We start from the raw sequence: 18,630 nt of genomic DNA, 5'->3' as shown, positions 1-18,630 counted from the left end.
CTTCTAGTGCTTTCTCTCAATTCTTGTTTCTTTATCTTCAAATAAAGGTATATCAACGTCAAACAACCTGACTTGTCTTTCTTTTAATGCTCTGATGACCCCCTCATCCCCTATCGGCCTTTCTTGGCCAAGAAAGCATGCAGTCACATTTCCACTTCAATTAAACATTGCATCCTGAAGACAGGTGCCTCTTGTGGTCAAGGGCACTGCTCACAGATACAACTGTGTCCTGTATGTAGTGTAATGTTTTTACTTCTCAGATCTTGGAGTTTCCTCTTTCTACCTTAACAGCCCAAAAGTGACAGTTTCACCACCTGGTTGAGTCAGCATACGCTCTGTCAGACGCTCTTTAGTATCTTTTGAAACAAAAATGGGCTGCAGATGTGTTTTTTTTGACCCCATACAGCACTATACATCTTTAAAATCTATTGCGAACATTGGAAAACCAGGAGATGTTACAAACATATCTGAATTTGTATTTCTTTTGAAAAGCATGCCAGACTCCTTCCGTTATTCATAGCAACAGTGTGTGGGAGGAACTTTGGACAGGTCCTGTGTTCCCCAACTCCCCAAGTGCAAGGCATTCATCTGCGGGTCTGTTGCCATTTGCCATCTCACCTTTTGGTTACTTTTTCATACATCCGGCCCCCTTCACTCTTTTGCATTCCCTGCCTGGCCCCTGGAGCATCGTTTGAGTTTGTGACTCCTGGTGGGATGGCCACTGCAAATCAGGGACAGGTTGAAGCATGGTGTAAGCCACTGAAGAGTTGGGGCCCAGACTGGCCTTCTGCCTCCAGGCTTAAAGAAGACGTGGACTGATGGTATACTTCAAAGGCAGAAGAGACACTTCTAAGAGTTTTTAAAGAATTGCCACTACTTGTCTGTATAATACCTATTTTACCTTTCAAGACAATTATATGATGTTTAAATACAATGAATGAAAATTTCCAGAAATAGATATAATGTGGAAGAATGCTAGTGTGTCTTAAGTTTGAATCATCTTAAAGAAGCAAGATGAGGTTCAAATTCATCAAAGTTTTTTGTAAAATAGTTAATGTGTACTTATCAGACCTTATTGTAATCCTTGATTGACTTCTCTGTCTGTAGCAATAAATGCTTGTGGAGGGAAGGAAGGAAGGAAGGGAAGGAGGAAAGGAGGGAGGGAGGGAGGGAAGGAGGGGAAAGAAAAGAAAGAAGGTCAGGTGGAAAGAAAGAAGGAAAGAAGAGAAAGAAGGCCTACTTCCACTATTCTGTTGGTTACTTGAATGCAGGGACTGGCCAATGAAATTTTTTTTAACTTTTTATTTTGAAATAATTTGAAGAAGAAGTTGCAAAATTAATACAGAGAGGCCCCGTATACCCGTCACCCAGCTGCCCCCAATGGTAACATAACTATAGGACGTAGCATGCATTAGGTATTCAGTAAAATTTATTGACTAAACATGTTTGCATTTAGAAAACCGGCATCATTATTTGTTGAGTTAGGAGGTTAGTCTCTTCATTTTTTTTTATTTTATTAATTTTGAATATGTAATGTATGTGCATGGGGCAAAATTCAATAAGTACACAAGGTATACAGTGAAAAGTAGGTTTTACTATCTTTCCTTCACTTCAGTTACCCAAACGCCTGCCCAGAAGCAATCATTTACTGCTTTCTTATTTCTCTTTTCAAATACAGTGAATGTTTGCAAACTTCACACATCTGTTGCCTCCCTGGCCCCCTCCATTATAGCATACGATATACACATTTTTTTCACTTAGCAATGTATCTTTGTGATCATTCCATATAAGCTCGAGGAAGCTTCTTCATTCTTTTTTTTTTTAACCAATGAATTTTATTGCATCATTAAAATATCTCAAATCTGTCTGGTGTCTTGTTTCCATAGCTGGACAACTCTTAGATCTTATTCATCAGTCTACTGTACTGCTCCTTTTTCAGAGATATAGATACTATCCAAAAATTTTCTGATATCCTTGTTTTTAACTGTTGTCTGCTGAATCAAAGCAGCTGAACTTGATACAAGTCTAATGCCATTTCCTTCAAGAATCAACCCATCTTTCTGGACTTGAGATCCTGAACAAGCAATACCTGGCCTCATCCAAACCCTGTGGATATATATTCTGCCTAAGAAATTTTGGAATAACGACATTGATGGGGAATTGAGCATACCCAGACTTCATCTTGTAACGGAGGCCCTGTGTTACATCCTTGATCACATTCTGTACATTATTGCAGTTCCTTTATATTTCCCCACCATTTGTCAACCTGAAGCCTCTTCTTTTTCTTCCCACGGAGACTGAATTCTATATTGATGTGGCTGAAATCCCTCTGCAGGGTTCTTCTCCGGCCCTTCACGATAATTGTGCATCCCTTCAGCCTGAGGTCAGCTTTCCTGGAATCTTGACTGTCTGATTGCTGCGAATCGTCTTCATTTTCGCAGTAGTGGCTAAGAGTTCCTCATTCTTTTTAATGAATGTGTGTGTTTCATTATATGGGTGCACCATAATTCATTTCACTAATCCCCTACTGATGGACATTTAGGTTGTTTCCTGCCTTTTATTATTACAAACAACACTGTGATGCATATCCAAGTCTGCTTATTTTGCATAACAAATAATGCCTGTTTTATTAATTTATTTTCTTTAGATACTAAAGCATATGGTTTCTGGATTTGAGAACCCCACACTTGCCCAAATAAAGCTTTGGTGGCAGAAAATTCCCACCCCCACAACTCCCCAGCTTTGTGTGTTTTGGGCCCAAATCTGTGAGATTTGCCAAAGGTTTGGCAGCTTTAAGCAGTCACCATGCACCTGTTCTCAGTTATGCTCATCTGAGCTGTGCCTGATAATCAGAGAAAGGAACAAATAAGTTATTAAGACAATGCATGCAAGATAATGAATGTGCATCACTACTCTTCATTCCTATCTCTTGATCCAGCTTGCAGATCCTGTCCTTGCCCCTAGACGATAGGTCTTATCTGTTATTTGAAATTATTTTCTATCTCCCCGTACTGCATGCCAGCTTTTGGTGAAATCCCATTACTCAGTAAATGTCTCCATTTCCAAACAGCTTTACGCTGCTGAGAGATGAATCATGTAACCTCTGTGTTGTTGGCCTATGGCTCATTAGCCCTATCTTTCCATAAACTGAGTTAAAACAAAAAATGGAATTGGGTTCATTTTCTGACACTTGTCTGGGTTTTCATGACAGTTCCTGAGGGCAGGGCCATCGTTCTTCTCCACACTCAAAATTTATTCTAGACTCATTCAGCCAGTGCTCATAAACAGCCATTTACAAGCTGCCCCAAATGAATGCAAAACAGGAGGGGTGCATGGCAGTGTGCTGATCACTCAATCATTTAGTCATTAATTCATGCAAAAAATATTTATTGGGTGCTTTCTCTGTGCCAGGCAGCCTTGGCCTTAGTCAGTGAACAAGACAAGAATCCCTGCCATGCTGTCTGGCTTGCTCTCTGGCATGTGTGTATGTGGGGCACAACAAAAAGAAATAAAGGAATTACTTAGTATTTTAGAAGGTGATTAAAACTATGGGGGCGGGGCGGGGGGCAAGCCAAGGGAAACTGGGAGTGAGGGGGGGAAGGGAGCACACAGCAGTTTTAAATAGTGTAGCCAGGGCAGATCTTCTTGAGGATGAGATTTGAGCACAGCTATCCTGTGTGTGTGTTTTCATGAAAATACCACTAATGACCTTGACTTTTTTTATGACAGCTTTATTGAGATATAATTCACATACCACAAGTCACCCTTTAAAAATGTATAATTGAGTGGCTTTTAGTATATTTACAGAGTTGTGCAACCACCACCACTATCTAATTCCAAAACATTTTCATCACCCTCAAAAGAAACCCATTAGCAGTCACTCCCTTCCCATGCCCTCCTCCCCCCAGCCCCTGACAACCACTTATTTTCATTCTGTCTCTATAGATTTGATTATTCTGGATATTTCATAATAAATGGAATCGTGGAATTGTGGTCTTTTGTGGCTGGCTCCTTTCATTTAGTATCTAATGTTCTCAAAGCTCATCCACAGTTGTAGCAAGTATCAGTGCTGCATTTCTTTCTATTGCCAGTCTTCCATTGTATGGATATACCACATTGTTTATTCACCCATCAGTTGATGATCTTGAAGTTTAAATAGCAGAAGGTGTAATAGGGGTGCACTAGTGACTGACCACCTCCTAAAGGACTGGGATGTCAGGAGATGGGGAGCCCATCACATCATCAGGACCCAGTGCCCCACAGCTCTGCTTTCTCAGATGCTTCTCTGGCTGTGCAGAAGCTCTGGGTGGTTCAAACGTAGTAACACAGATCTTGGCTTTTCTCAAGTGTATTTTCTCTTCAGTATTTTGAAAATATTTTTTTCTATTTTAATATATAGCCTTGATAAATTGTTTACTCAAGGAAATTCTCAATGAGAATTTTTTTAAAAGTCTTTTTAATATTTCGGGTATGGTAGCAAGTAGAAACACATCATCCTAACCAAATACTTGCAAATATATGAACAAAGCGATTATGGTAGGGGAAGGAAGACTTCATGGAATCTGATCTGGCTTTTGAAGGAGGGATTCGATTTCCATAGCGGACTAAGAGATGAGGAAGGAAAAGTTGTGACTGGAAGTCCCCGGGCCCTGAAGGGTGTTCACGACGTGTCTTAGGAACGTTAATTTGGCAGTCTTCAGTCTATGTGCAAAAATGGTGATAGTATAGGAATCCCGTCCCCCACCCACCCAGCCTTCTGCACAGGTTGAGGCTCAAATTCCAGAACTCCTCGAGCGAGGTGTTTAAGTTACGTCGGGGGCTGCACAAAGATGAATTCCATCGGAACCCAAACGGCTTCCCCAAAGGTCTCCCTCGCTCCTCCAGACTACATTGTGGATAAATGACACGGGGGCAAGAACCGAATACGTCCCTGAGCGCCCCGGGCCGTGCCCGTTTGATCCTGGAGGTGGGGGTGGAAAGCGGGCGGGCGTCTCGCTCCCCGGGATCTGTGGACTGGGCCGTGGAAGCCGGGAACCGTAAGGCCTTCCACGCACGAACGGAGGAGAGGCCCTAACTGCTGCACCGGACCAGGAGGCGTGGAAGTCTCCAGAGAGGAGGGGGTCTCGCAGGGGGCAGGGTGCTACCCTCATTCCCGCCCAATTCTGGCAAACGCGAGGAGAAATGTCTGCCGCCAAGGGTGGAGCGCAGCGGGGCGGGGCGCGGACCCGGGAGGCGGAGTAGAACGAGGGGGCGGGTACAGACGAAGGCGAAGGGTGGGGCGAAGACGAAGGGGAGCCGCGCGGATGGTGGGCAGGGGGCGGGGCTAGAATGAGGGGGCGGAGCGCAGGCGGAGACCCGGCAGCGCAGCGAAGGCGAGTGGGCGGGGCGTAGGCCGAGGCCGGGGGGGCGGGACGAGGGCGAAGGGCGGAGCGCAGGTGCAGGACGGGGCGGGGCGAGGGAGGGGGCGTGTTCTGTCTCCGGGCCCCGCCCCTCGCCGCAGGCGCGCCGGTGCCGCCTTCCCGCTCCCCCTGGCGGCGGCAGAGGCCGAGGGCGGCGAGGGTGGGGAGAGCGGGTCACGGCGCTGCCGGGGCGGGGATAACCCCTCACGTGGAGCAGATGAAAGGGCCGCGGCGCGACGGCCGGGAAAGCCGAGCACAGCCTGTGACCCACAAAGCCGCCGCCGCCGCTGCCGCTGCCGCGATGGGGCTCTGAGGCGTCCGCCCGCGCTCGGTCCTCAGCCGGCCCGCGACTATGCCCGGCCGCGCCCGCCCTCCGCGCCCTCCCGCCGCAGGACCATGAGGCCGCGCTCGGGCGGGCGCCCAGGGGCCCCGGGCCGCCGCCGCCGCCGCCTCCGCCGCCGCCCCCACGGTCCCCGCGGCCGCCGCTTGCCGCCGCCGCCGCCTCTGCCTCTGTTGCTCGGGCTGCTGCTGGCGGCCGCGGGGCCCGGCACGGCACGGGCCAAGGAGACGGCGTTCGTAGAGGTGGTGCTGTTTGAGTCGAGTCCGAGCGGCGACTACACCACCTACACCACTGGCCTCACGGGCCGGTTCTCGCGGGCCGGGGCCACGCTCAGCGCCGAGGGCGAGATCGTGCAGGTAGCTGCCCGCCGCCGGGTCCCGTGCCGCCGCCGCCACAAGATGGCTCCGGGGGCTGCGCCCGCCGACCCCTCCGCGGGCGGGCGGGCGGGCTGCGGGGCGGGAGGGAGGGGCAGCGACGAGACCGGCGGCATCCCTCCCCGGCCGGCTGGTGGGTGGGCGGGGTGCGGCCTCTGGGCGCCGCGGCTCGGGGCGCACGCACGTGGGGGGTCGAGCCTCCTATGGGCCGGGGGTGGGGGTGCGTAGAAGGGGGTCTTTGGCCCGGGGTAGCTACGCTTGGGCGACCCCCTTGGGCTGGCCGGGCATTTAGGTCTGCCTCAGGTGGAAGTCCCGAGAACTACCTGTTGAATGCCAACTTTTGAAAGACAAGTGATGAAGGATGGGGTGGCCTTGTTTCAGGTCTTCAGGTCGAAGGGTTTGCTCTTCATTCAGGCATGGTTTGGGGGGAGCGGCCAAGAGCTCCATAACATCACGTTTCTTTGCCGCCTGCCTCACCTGGACGCTGACCCTCCAGCAGGTTTCCCAGGCAGGCAGCAGCAGGCGGGGGATAAGCAGGGGGAGGTGGACGAGGAGAGGGCACCGAGATGCCTTGGAGTGGGGGTAGAAGGCAGCTCTTTGCTACGTGCCTCAGATTACAGAGGGTGGGAGAAAGGAGACTGCCTGTCTGCTGTTGGCCAAGGACTAATGCGGGGGCGGGGGGTGCTTGGAAATCAGGAGACAGGGTCCCTCACTGACAGGGCCTTCACCTTGTTCCAAAGGAAAGATGTGTGCATCTCACAGAGCTTTAAACTGTACCCACTCGTTGGAGGAGGGACCCTCAGCTGTAGCCACTGCCTAATGGTTAGCTGAACAGATGCCTTCCCGCTTCCTTGGCGGTGATTTTATCAACCTGTTAGTAGATGGCCAGTGGACTTATGGCAGTTACTGCTCGCGTTGCAGATGGCGGCGATTTGAAATGGTTGGCTTGTCTTTGAACCTCTTGGGGCAGTCGGATGGCTGCAGGGCCTTTTGCGCAGTGCTTTTGGGTGAGTTATGAATGAAGAGAAGGGGATTGTGTGAGATGACTGCCTAGCAGCCCTGATGTAGATAGTGCTCTTCCTTTCTCCTTCCCCCAGATGCAATCTTCAGCCCTGGCTGGACAGGGCAGGGAGCCTGTGCAGCTTGACTCCTTGGAGATGTGTCCTTCCAAAGCTGGAGGAGGCATCTCTGGTGCCCATTAATCTCCAACACGGTCTACAGTGCTCTCATCCCCATCTTAAACTTCTGTGGAGTAAATAGAGGGGGGAAACACACATTGTTTGATTTTTGTGACTACATATGTTGTTAAAGGCTTTTGGACTTTATTATTTTTTTAATGTTATAATTATGGTCTTTAATTTATAAGCTTTAGAGAGGATGCTCTGCTGAAGATTCCTAAACATTTCAATTGCAGCCTTCAAGGAGAGTTTCAATCTTAAATCTTGCTTCTTGCGGCTCTTTGAAGCTTTCGCTGTGCCCTGATGGCTTTAGAAATGTTTGATTTACAGCCTTGCAAGAAAAAAGATGTTTTAATGTGGTACTTCACTTTTTGAAGGAGACTTTTGAAGTTTGTGATTTTTATCTGCAGGGTTTTAACTTGTACTTTCTCCACGGTAGTTTGTCTGGTGAGCTATCCATTATGAGTAGTGCTATGCTCTGGAGATAATCTTAGGCTCTCCATTTAATACAAAATTAGTAGTTTAAACACACCATTTGTAACTATTTTATCCTTGTGAGTAGAGAGATAATGTGTGAATTTGGCAGAAGGAACCTATTCTCTTTTGAAACTTTTTGAAATGCTTATCTAACTCATAGTCCATTAGCCTAGCCAAAAAAAGTCAGCAGTCGCTAAGTAAAGAAAAATGACTTAAATGGTATTTAATAAGTTTACATGTTAAGCAGTCGCTAATAAGTGCCCTTAATTCCCTTATAACTGCAGTAATGTTGGTGAGTTTACCTGAGCTGCCTGAATAGTCATTTCTTGGTGCACTATCTTTAATAACTTTATTGTAGTGGCCTACTCATTGACCCCCTGGAATTTCTGTGTGTGTGTGTGTGTGTGTGTGTGTGTGTGTGTGTGTGCAGAGACTGACATGCTTTTATTAGTTCTGCTAATACTGCCCAATTGAAGGAGCTGGTGTGGCCCCTGTCAGCCCTAAAGAAGTTTTTTTTTTGTAAGAAAAGCTGATATTTTAGGACTGCTGTAGAGGAAATGTAACATTTTGAGTGAGAAATGAGATAGTACTAAAAAAAGGTAATTAATATTCAGCTTCAGATTAATCATGTTTTCCAAGTGCTCCAGTTGAACGTTTTAAAACTTCTTTTCATTTATCATCTTACAAAAAATCTTTGATTTGCTATTTAATGTATTATGGCCTTCAGAACAGAGTTCATTTCCCTATAAATAAACCTCAGTAGTAACACTGTATAATATTGCTTTGGTTATTTTCAGTGAGGTACCATAGCACTTTTGTTCATGGGGCAGGAGAAAAGTACCTGTTTGGGAGCCTTCTCCCTTATAAATTCTAAGATAGGGAATTGATTAGTTTGTATTACTGATTTTTTCCCTCTCCATTATGTGCCAGTGAAAGTATGTGTGTATATGTTTATACCATAGATATCTTACTATAGTCTGGATTTGTCCATATACTTCCAATTGGAGTACTTGTTAGTCATCGCATAAGTTAGGGTAGGAGGGAATTGGACTAAGAAGTCTGTGTGTGTGTGTGTGTGTGTGTGTGTGTGTGTGTGTGTGTTTGTGGATGAGACAGAGACAGTCAGAAGAACAGACATATGTAGTAATTCAGACCTTGGGATCAGTCCCCATAAATCTTGGTTCTCTCCTAGTGTGCATTTTAGGCTTAAATAACTTTCTCCAGGTCACCAGTGTGGTCTGTATGAAGAGAAGTCTTTTTATTGTTGACATCTCCATCTGTGAAAGTTATGGTGAAAACAATGTGTGGGTATGACATGCTATTAATTACTTTTATTATCTTATTTACTCATTCAGTGTTAAAGCCCATTTGCTTGTAAGAGCATCAGACATACAGTTTGGATGCTGGAGGAATTAATTACACTTCTCTAATTCTGAAGTATGAAACTTTAAAGGGTTCTTAGACATATTGATACATATTTCATCTTTGGACCAATTTGTTGCTGTTAATGAGATCATTATCTAAAACTTTCAGACTTGGGGTGCAGCTCACATGGTTGGTGATGTTAAATAAAGGCCCGATTAAACACTGGCTAGTGGTATTCGGATTGGTTAAACAAACAAAGAAAATTTGCATCGCCAGAGATGAAAGATTTCTTTAAAGTGGAAATGCATTTTTTCTTCAAGTCAAATATTTAGAACCGCTTGAGAAATTCATTTGTAGAAGGAAGCTGAATGATAGGTTTTGTGTAACTTTAAAATCGGCCTTTCTGGATCCTGGGTTAAGTGTTGAATGGCCTTGAAAGCAGAGGAAAGCTGAGAACACTTAAGAGCCAAGCCAGTGCCTTTAGCTATTTAAGGGTGGGAGGAAAGCTGGGTAGTTTAAAAAGGCCCAGCAAGGTCCTTAAATATCCAATATTAACTAAAGGTATCGCAGAGAATAATTTTAGGAAACTAATTCCTCTGTCAGGTGTCTCTGACCGTATGTTTCTGCAGTTGATCATTTGATCAAACACTTTATTTTCATCTCCATTTTAATTCAATAGGCCGGCCTCTAAAAATTGACTTGGCCTAATGGAACAATAGTGTGCTGACAGCTGACCTGGATTTACACAGAAAGGGATTGCCGACTGTCTTGTCAGATGGGCCTTCATAGGTTAGAACCGAGCAGCATTTGATTTGGGGAGAAAATTAGGACCATCTGCATTCTTAGGGTCTCTTATTTTCTGTTCTGTTTCCTGAGATCTCATGGGAGTGGCTAATAAAGTTGTGAGTGGAGACGAAGGAAGGGAGTTGGAGTTGTGTGGAGTATAGACAATAGAGGTGGTGGTAATGGCTTCCATCTACAAGCATTTATTGCTCACCTCATCCTGACATGACCATAGAATTAGCAACCTTCGTAACCCCATTTCACAAGTGAAGAAACTAAGGCTGAGAGAGGCAAGTTGACCTCCCTAATCTCACACGGCTAGTGACTGGTAAAAGCTAGATTGAAACACTGTAAAGGCTGGCCCCCAAACCTACATTCTTAATCTTTATGCTGAACGGCCTCCTACCACGGAGGAGCAGTGCTCTTAGGTTTGTTCCTGTTTGGCCGAATAAACAGAACTCGGCTGGTTAGGGCTTTGACATTAATTCTAGTCTAATTTTTAACAGGTTTGGATGGGGGTTCTTAACCTGAGGCTGACAGACTTCAGAGATGGCCTTTGAAGCTCTGAAATTATATATGCACAATCGTGTGTGTACGCTTTGGTTTTCATGAGAAGACATATAGCTTTGCCTCTTGGAGGGTTCTTTGCATCCCCCCCCCCCGACCCCACCCCCCACAAAAGAAAAGGAAACAAGAAAGGCTAATAGCTGTCATAGAATAGCCCATTACTAAAATCTTGACTGAAGTGATGTGGGGTTCAGACTGGCAAGAGTTGTATATTCATTGGACTGACGTTTAGCAAAGCCCCGATCTGAATCTAACGCTACATTGCTGTTGTCCTTTGGAGCTCCCAGGTTCTTACAGAGACAAGATATGTGAACGGATAAACCCATAATTCTTTGCATCCAGGTTGCCCACAGAATGGAGCCTTTGGGCCCTAAGGCAGTGTTGTGTATAGTGAATTAACTTTTCTCCTGTGCTTCTGTTGGCACTAGTTCTGTACATCCTTGGGAGGAGGGAGACCCAGTAGTCACTCAGAATTTTTTGCTCTGTGGTGCTGAAGTGTGTGACGAATGTGCACACAGGGATGTGGGAATGCAGAATGTAAACGTGTTCTTTTTCGGCATTCATTGAAAAATGAGATGGAGCATCTGTTGGTGTTGATATACTTTAAGATTTTTCCTTACACCTTCCCTTGTGAACCTGGGTCTGGTAAGGGCAGTTCTGTTTGGTTTTGCTCATTTCTGAGTCCGCCATTGGTGCCCAGTGCCTGGTATTTATCAGGTACTCAATATTTATTGAATGAATTATGGATTTAGAGTGTATGTCAGACAGGCAGCAGGCTCATAGGTTTGGATTAATTGATGAGAACAACTTCATTTGGCCTGGTTAATACGTTTCAGGATTAGTTCTCCTTTTTGGTAGTTATTTCCAGAAACTTGCTTGGGTTAGGTGGGAGGGATGGGGCTCTCTCTGGGACTGGTAGACCCACTGGCATTCTAATGCCAGGTTGTATGAGAGTGACCTATGTGTATGCATGTTCGGGACAGGGTACCTGCCATTATAGAGGCCTGAAGATGGTCTTTTCTTGACAAAACACTGAATATTGAGAAAGCGCTAATGTGGGCAAGTGTTTGGGATGGACAGACACTTGAATTGAAGAATAGTTCATGGCCAAGCCCTAGAGTCCCTTTGATAAACTATAAAGGCTGGGGACTCAGAATCATATACCTGAATATATACCATGTGAAAAACCTTGCTTCTTGATGCCATTTCCCAAGTCTGTAGTGTGGATTTGTAGTTTATGACAAAAATCATGTTTAAATCAACCTTCATAATCAAAAGAACAGATTCAACACTTTTATGTTTGAGATAAAGGAATTGGGCTCCCAAGAAGTAAAGGTCTTGCCCAGGCCCACATGGTGAGGTAGAGCCAACCCAAGATCGGTGTTCTGGTCTCCCAGCTGACTGCTGGCCTTGGAGCGTCTCAGCTCACACTGACTGGACCCCAGCTGGGTGGAGCAGGGGACAGCAGGTGCAGAAGTGTGCCTTGTGATCAGGTGTATAATTGAATATATTAAAAGCTGGGAGAACTTTTAATAATAGCTCCTCATGATCAGGTATTTACTGTGGGCCAGGCACTGGGCATAGTGCTTTACTCACAGTTAACGGAAGAGGTAAAGGCTTGCCCGTTGTCAGATGAGGAGACCGAGGACAGAGAAGGGATGGATGTCACTTGTTGAGGTCACTGAGCAAATTGTATTAGAACTGAGATTCAAACACAGGTCTGTCTGATTCTGAAGCCATTTCTCTTTTCACAAGACTGCCTCAGTGGGCATTTTCTTTGCTTGTGATGAAGTTGTATGAACTGGTGGTGGAATTTAGAGTTAGATATAAACCCAGACCCAGTTGACCAAGAAATGAGTCTATAATGTCAACTGAGAAAGCATTCCCCATTTAGAGGCTATTCTCTTTCTCCTTTGTTCCTTTGTTCCTTTATTCCTTCCTTCCTCTCTCTTTATCGCAGAAGGCTCATTCTAACATGTTTTTCCACTAAGAGTCACTCTGCCAAGTTTGGGAAGAGGAACTAGTGACTCGAAGCAAACAACTGTCACTCGATGGTACTTGTTAGTTTTTGGCTATTGGAAGAGTTGGAACCAGCCTTAGTGTTTTGGCATTTAAAGGGATTTCTGGTGCGAGCCACACCTCCTTCCCTGCCTCTTGGCTTCCTGAGGCTGACTTTTCAGAGCCATTTGGGAGTCTGCCCAAAGAGGTCATGGCCCACCTTCATCCCCTTTCCTACTTTGCATGGGCTCTACATTGTCTGATTGTTTGACCTAAAAGATTGTGCGAACCTGATGTTGTGGGTTCTCCCTGCTCATCTCTTCCTCTGGGCAATTAAAAACTAAATGTGAGGTTGCAGTCCATCAGTCGCCTTTGACTTCCAGACTCTGTGTGAGGCGAGGCCCCTACCCACAGGCAGCTGCAAGTAGGGGGGCAGATACCATGTGAACAGTTACTGTACTGTGGGACAAGTTCTTTCTGGTAGGGCAAGTCCTTTAGGATATGGAGGGCACACCTGGAAGAGGGAACCTGGCCCAGGGTGCCTTAAGTTTAGGCCTGGGCAACCCATTCTAAAGAAACATGCAGTTGAAAACCCAGTACGTGCATTTGGACATTTTGGTCTTTTCCTGCTCACTGGTTTTTTTTTATTATTTTTTTAAATCTACCTTTGAGGTTAAAGCTGATAACCCCTTTATAGAGACTTGCTTTTATATTTGTCAGACAGGATAGGAAGAAGGTGAAGAGTGGAATTTCTTTTGCAGTTTGAATGAGATGTTTTAAAATCTGACTTTTTTAAAAAAAAATCTGACTCTGTTGACTCATGATGGTGTGAAGAGAATGAGGTCAGCAGGCCCATTGTGGTCCAAGGGAGAGTATCTTATTTTTATTACACTGAAGATGTGTTGTATGACTTGCTTGATATTAATCCCCTTTCCCTCCCAAGCAGCCAGCGATGTGGTTGTTTAGAAATTTGATGTGTAGAGTTGATTTTGTGGAAACAGACTTTGATGATCTGTAAGTTTGATGTGAAAATGTGTTGGAGTGGGGCTTTTGACCTCCTAGTGCAGAAATGCTGCATTTAAAACAATAAAAGGTTGAGGGTGGTGCTCAATCAGGTATGTATGAAATCCCAACCCACGCCATTGGAATATGATTAAAAATGAATTTTCTGCTTGAACTTGAGTTAATTTGAGTATGCTAACTTGTCAGCAGACATTTATTGAATTCCTACTGTGGATTCAATCTAAAGGAGAAATGTAGCTTTTCTGCACCTAGGATGTATGTTATTTCTGTAAGTTTTTCCATACAATTGTGGAAGTCACATTTTCCCCATTTTACAGAGGAAACTGAAGGCTGAGAGTGTAAGTAAGCTGCCAGGGCCACAGAGCTGGGATTGAACTTGGGTGAGCCCCAAACCCACTGCCCCACCTGCCTGAGGACCCAGGTATAATTTGGTGAGATATAGGCAAGAATTGTAGAATAACTTCATTTTCCATTCCTTCTAGCCATGGCTAAAATCTTCCTTTAAAGAAAAATTATCTGTGACTTGTTTTCTAATTTATAAAAAAAAAAATGTATATTGTAGGATATTTGGAAAACACAGAAGTGTGAGAAAGTAAAATCAATGCTACTATGTAGAGATAATCTTTATTATTTAAAGATTAACCTTTGTGTTTTGGACTATCTTTCCTTCCCTTTGCTTTTTTAAAATGAGCTTACAGGGCTTTTACAGAAATTGGAAAAACATTATGTTGTTAGTGGCTGCATTACACATAAATGTTTTCCGTTATTATAAGTAATGCTGTGAGGAGCATTCTTTTTATATCTCAATTCCTTTCATAGGGTAAATTTCTAGAATTAGGATCACTGGATTAAGTGGTATAAATGATTTTAAGGCTCTTGGTAACTATTGTCAGATTGCTCTGCAGAAGAGTGGGTCTAGTTTATATATATTCTCCCTACTAGGTCAGCAAACATGTTTCCATACACCCCTGCTCATAAGGGGTAGCAACTGTCCTCCCCCAACCAAAGAAAAAAAAGCATATATGTAAACGTCTATATATTGCTATCATTTACTAAATAGTAAAACCTTGGCTTAAAAAAATTTTTTTCCTGGCCTCAGGATCTAAGTTATGACTAATTTCTGCATCACTGAGAAGGTACCTGGAATGGCATCTGGGTACCCTTTCTATAGGTGTAGCTGAGCATGACTGAGGACAGCTGACTGCCCATGTAGCCTGGGTAGGGACACAGAACCTAGAGGCTCAGAGGAGCCCTCCTGGGAGGTGGTCACTATGCTGTCGGCACAGCCTTTGGCAGCAGATTATTGCTCAGGAAGGTGCTGCTGCTTTTGCTGTTTTCTGCATAGCCCCTTCGTGGTAGGGCAGTTTCTCTGCTTATGAATGGGCTGTTTCCATTAGGCATCTGTCCTGGCGTTCAGAGTGACATTGTCAGTTGGTGGTGGGCAGAGATGCAAATACGGCCAAGTACCAGACTGTAACCAGGCTAGGCATTGCGCATCTCAGCAGCAGGCCCTTGGGCTGAAAACACCTTCTGGAGATTATATTTGATCCCTGCTAAAAATCTAGAACTTCTACATAAAAATATGGAATTTTAGTTTCTTCTGAAAAATTCACCAGTGCCTCTCAGATTGTGCTGGCTTCACTCAGTGGCAGGTACATTTACTCATGCCTGACACCTGAGGGCATTGGAGTTTGCCACCCTTTCACTTTCTTTAAGTGCTTAAGATGAAAGCTCCTAAATTGTGCTTATTACATCTCCTTCCTCATTTTCCTTGATCATCCTGCATGCCAGATATCTGTTAGTGGCTTCCTACACTTCAGCAAATATCACGAGCCTCATGCCGTGCTGTGATGAAGGCTGAACTGGCTGTTGTGTGAATGGATTGTTTCTTTGGTCTTCTCTGGGACTTCTGGAAGACTGATGTCTAAGAGCCATTTGGTCTGTGCCTTCATAAAGACCTTTGTTTTGTCTTTCTCTCTTTTGCTCCTTGATATCTTTAACTCTTAGAGTTACTGTTTAGGCTGAAGGCACCTTGAAAATGCTGTGGCCCAGCCCTTTTATGGTGAGGGAACCCTGGGCAAGGGCCTCAGGCTTCTGGTCATGAGAAGAGGTGAGATTAGAACTCAATTCTTGGAGCACCCAGGCAGTACTCTTTCTAAGATGGCATCCTGCTTTGATGACTTCAGTTCCAGGATATCTTCCACGTGCCTGCTGCTTTATAGTTCCTAGTAGTGTACCTTCACTTGTGAGAGCTTGTTTCACCTCTCAGCTGGGAGGTCCTTCCTGGGATTCTGCCCCAGAAGGCCCCCTGCTATTCTGATTGTCCTTGTTGCCAGGGCTTGTCCCATGCTTCACAAAGAATGCTTTTCTTTATATCTAATGTTACATTTTTACTTAAATCCATTTGACATTGTGTATTCTGCACAATTTTGAGTTTTCAGCCTATTTAGATTTTTGGAACTATCACTGAATACCCAGAGTGTTGGCATCTTTTCAAAAAGTGCCTCAGTCTTGCGAGTGGCTAAACAAACTGTGGTATATACATACGATGGAATATTATGCAGCTTTAAGACAGAATAAACTTATGAAGCATGTAATAACATGGATGGACCTAGAGAACATTATGCTGAGTGAGTCTAGCCAAAAACTAAAGGACAAATACTGTATGGTCCCACTGATGTGAACCGACATTCGAGAATAAACTTGGAATATGTCATTGGTAACAGAGTCCAGCAGGAGTTAGAAACAGGGTAAGATAATGGGTGATTGGAGCTGAAGGGATACAGACTGTGCAACAGGACTAGATACAAAAACTCAAAAATGGACAGCACAATAATACCTAATTGTAAAGTAATCATGTTAAAACACTGAATGAAGCTGCATCTGAGCTATAGGTTTTTTTTTTTTGTCTGTCTGTTTGTTTGTCCTTTTTTTTGTACTATTATTATTATTTTTATTTTTTTCTCTATATTAACATTCTATATCTTTTTCTGTTGTTTTGCTGGTTCTTCTTCTAAATTGATGCAAATGTACTAAGAAATGATGATCATGCATCTATGTGATGATATTAAGAATTACTGATTGCATATGTAGAATGGAATGATTTCTAAATGTTGGGTTAATTTCTTTTTTTTTCTTTAATTAATTAAAAAAAGTGCCTCAGTCTTGGAGTAGATGGTAAGCAGACAGCCAAGAACATGTAAAGAATGTTGCAGACTTGACTTGCAAAGTTATTTCAAAATTTAAATCAACGTATCTTGTGGTCAACTCAAAGAGAAATGGTGGTGCACCCTCAGCAATATTTAATGTTTCCTTTTCTCCTTGCAGTCTTCATGCCAGAGCTAAGCTGACTCCCTGTCTCACACTCCTTTTCTTTTCAGTTCTTCCCCTCCCTGCCAGATTCATCTTTCTTAAGTTACCTTTAGTCATATCACTCCCTTCATGGAAATCTTTTATGGACATCTTGTTTACTTCTGAGCTGAGTTTATATTTACAGCCCCTCCAGAGGTGACTTGGGGTGACTCTTCAGCCTTTTTACAGTATTGCTTCTGGGCTATGGGTCTTGGTCCTTTGAGTTCCAGCCACTGTTCTCTGAATGGGTCCTGGGCTTTCCTCCTTCTGCCTTTTATTTTGGATTGCCCGTCTGCTGGGAATGTGTTTCTTCGCTTCTGTATTCCAACAACCCCTATCTTTGTCTTTTTTGAATCTGCTCTCCCTTTCCCAAACTCTCCTAACTCTGCTACCTGCAGCCCAATTTCTAGTACCTCCCATCATATGTTTCCTGGCTCCACCATTCATTGTGTTCCTTTGAACGAAAACACTCCGTTTTTTTGCTTCTGGGCTCATCTTAAATTCCTTGTTCTAGATATTCTTTTATTAATGTTTTCTTTTCCCCAAAAGCTCCCAGCAGGTATCGATTATGTCCTATTCATCCACCTCTTGTGTTGCATAAAACTCCTAAATGTTTACTGAATTGAAATTCTTCTTCTGGGTCATATAGAAGTTAATGCTCTGGGACAGCATCTTTTCAAAAAGTGCCTCAGTTGTGATGGGGCTGTTCCGGTAGCCAGAAAAGGACTTTTCAAGGGAAAACTTTCTTTGATTGTAGAAAGTATTCCCAAGCTGTGTTCAAACACAGATGTGCCCTAGAGCGATTCCAAAGAGTTGGGACTCTTCAAATAGCTTCACCTTGGCTCTGTTCTCCAGGAGATCTGGAGAAAGGAGGCAAGAGGAGCAGGTGATGGCCTCCAACTCCTACCCTGGTGGGTGACTGCCCTAGGAACATTGTTCGTGCTGGAGAAGAGAACACTTTAGCCTGAGTGTAGAATTTTAGGGAGTGTGTTTTATTTAAATATGTATAATATTTTGGTGCAACTTAGAAAACTGGTACTTTGGGGGGCGGTGGAAATTATATGTAGCTCCGGAATGACCCATCAGAGACAATGGTACGTGGATTAGAATTTAAATTTGTACCACATTGCTTCCTTGAAATATTTTTTTTCCTTTGGAATCTTGGGCATGGCCCTTGATCTTGAAGCAGAGTTTTAAAGGACTACAGTAATATTTCTAAAGTTGCAAACTTGACTACATGTGAAAGAATTTGAAATTTCAATTTAATAACCACTTGATTTTCTGTGGTTTATTGTCTGTGGGGCTCACTATAAGAATTTGGGAAATTATTAAATTTGGCATGTTGAGATTATTCTGTTATTGTTGTTCTTTTTGTTGAAGCAATGGCAATTATATGGGCACTGGAACCTTTAAGAATATTCCAGAGTGTGTCTGTTATATGTTGTATTTCACATGCACTGGAGGGATTTCCTGACTCCGTTTTCATGGCATGTCCACTCTGGGAGTGCTCCATTTACCATCTGTAAATGTCATCCTCATCCTAAGAGTTAAACAGCCAGCTAGCACATAGTTTTGAAGTTTGGGTATTAGTTTTAAATCTCTAGGACACATACAAACTCAACTTGTGGCATTAAATGTGCCGTGTGGGAGATTTCAAGTTCCAGTGGCAGTGGTAATTTTTGCATTTCCTGACTCTTGTGTTTAAATTTGCAGTCTCAACATTGCATCACCATAAATTTTCACATTTAATGAATATTTATGTTGAGCCGAGTTCT

General features: G+C 44.1%; 1 protein-coding gene and 1 pseudogene across 2 annotated transcripts in view; one reads left to right on the top strand and one right to left on the bottom strand.

Annotated features, from left to right (window-relative positions):
- Positions 1–1,872: 1,872 nt before the first annotated feature.
- Positions 1,873–2,433, bottom strand: LOC143682348 (large ribosomal subunit protein uL6 pseudogene; annotated as a pseudogene).
- Positions 2,434–4,840: 2,407 nt separating this feature from the next.
- ZNRF3 (zinc and ring finger 3) overlaps positions 4,841–18,630 on the top strand; it is a 158,682-nt gene continuing 144,892 nt past the window's right edge. The window contains exon 1 of one of the 2 annotated variants that reach the window (XM_077160652.1): positions 4,841–4,865. Coding sequence is in view for 1 of the 2 variants with exons in the window: in XM_077160651.1 (XP_077016766.1) it covers positions 5,796–6,095 (300 nt within the window). In the remaining variant the exon portion in view is untranslated. Of the gene's footprint in view, positions 4,866–5,795; positions 6,096–18,630 lie in introns of those variants that run through there. The other variant, XM_077160651.1, reaches the window with a different exon arrangement.

The sequence above is a fragment of the Tamandua tetradactyla genome, chromosome 5 (genome assembly GCF_023851605.1).
Source record: "Tamandua tetradactyla isolate mTamTet1 chromosome 5, mTamTet1.pri, whole genome shotgun sequence".
Taxonomy (NCBI): Eukaryota; Metazoa; Chordata; class Mammalia; order Pilosa; family Myrmecophagidae; genus Tamandua; species Tamandua tetradactyla.
The sequence above is the reverse complement of the archived record's forward strand: the minus strand, read 5'-3'. Positions and strand labels throughout refer to the sequence as shown.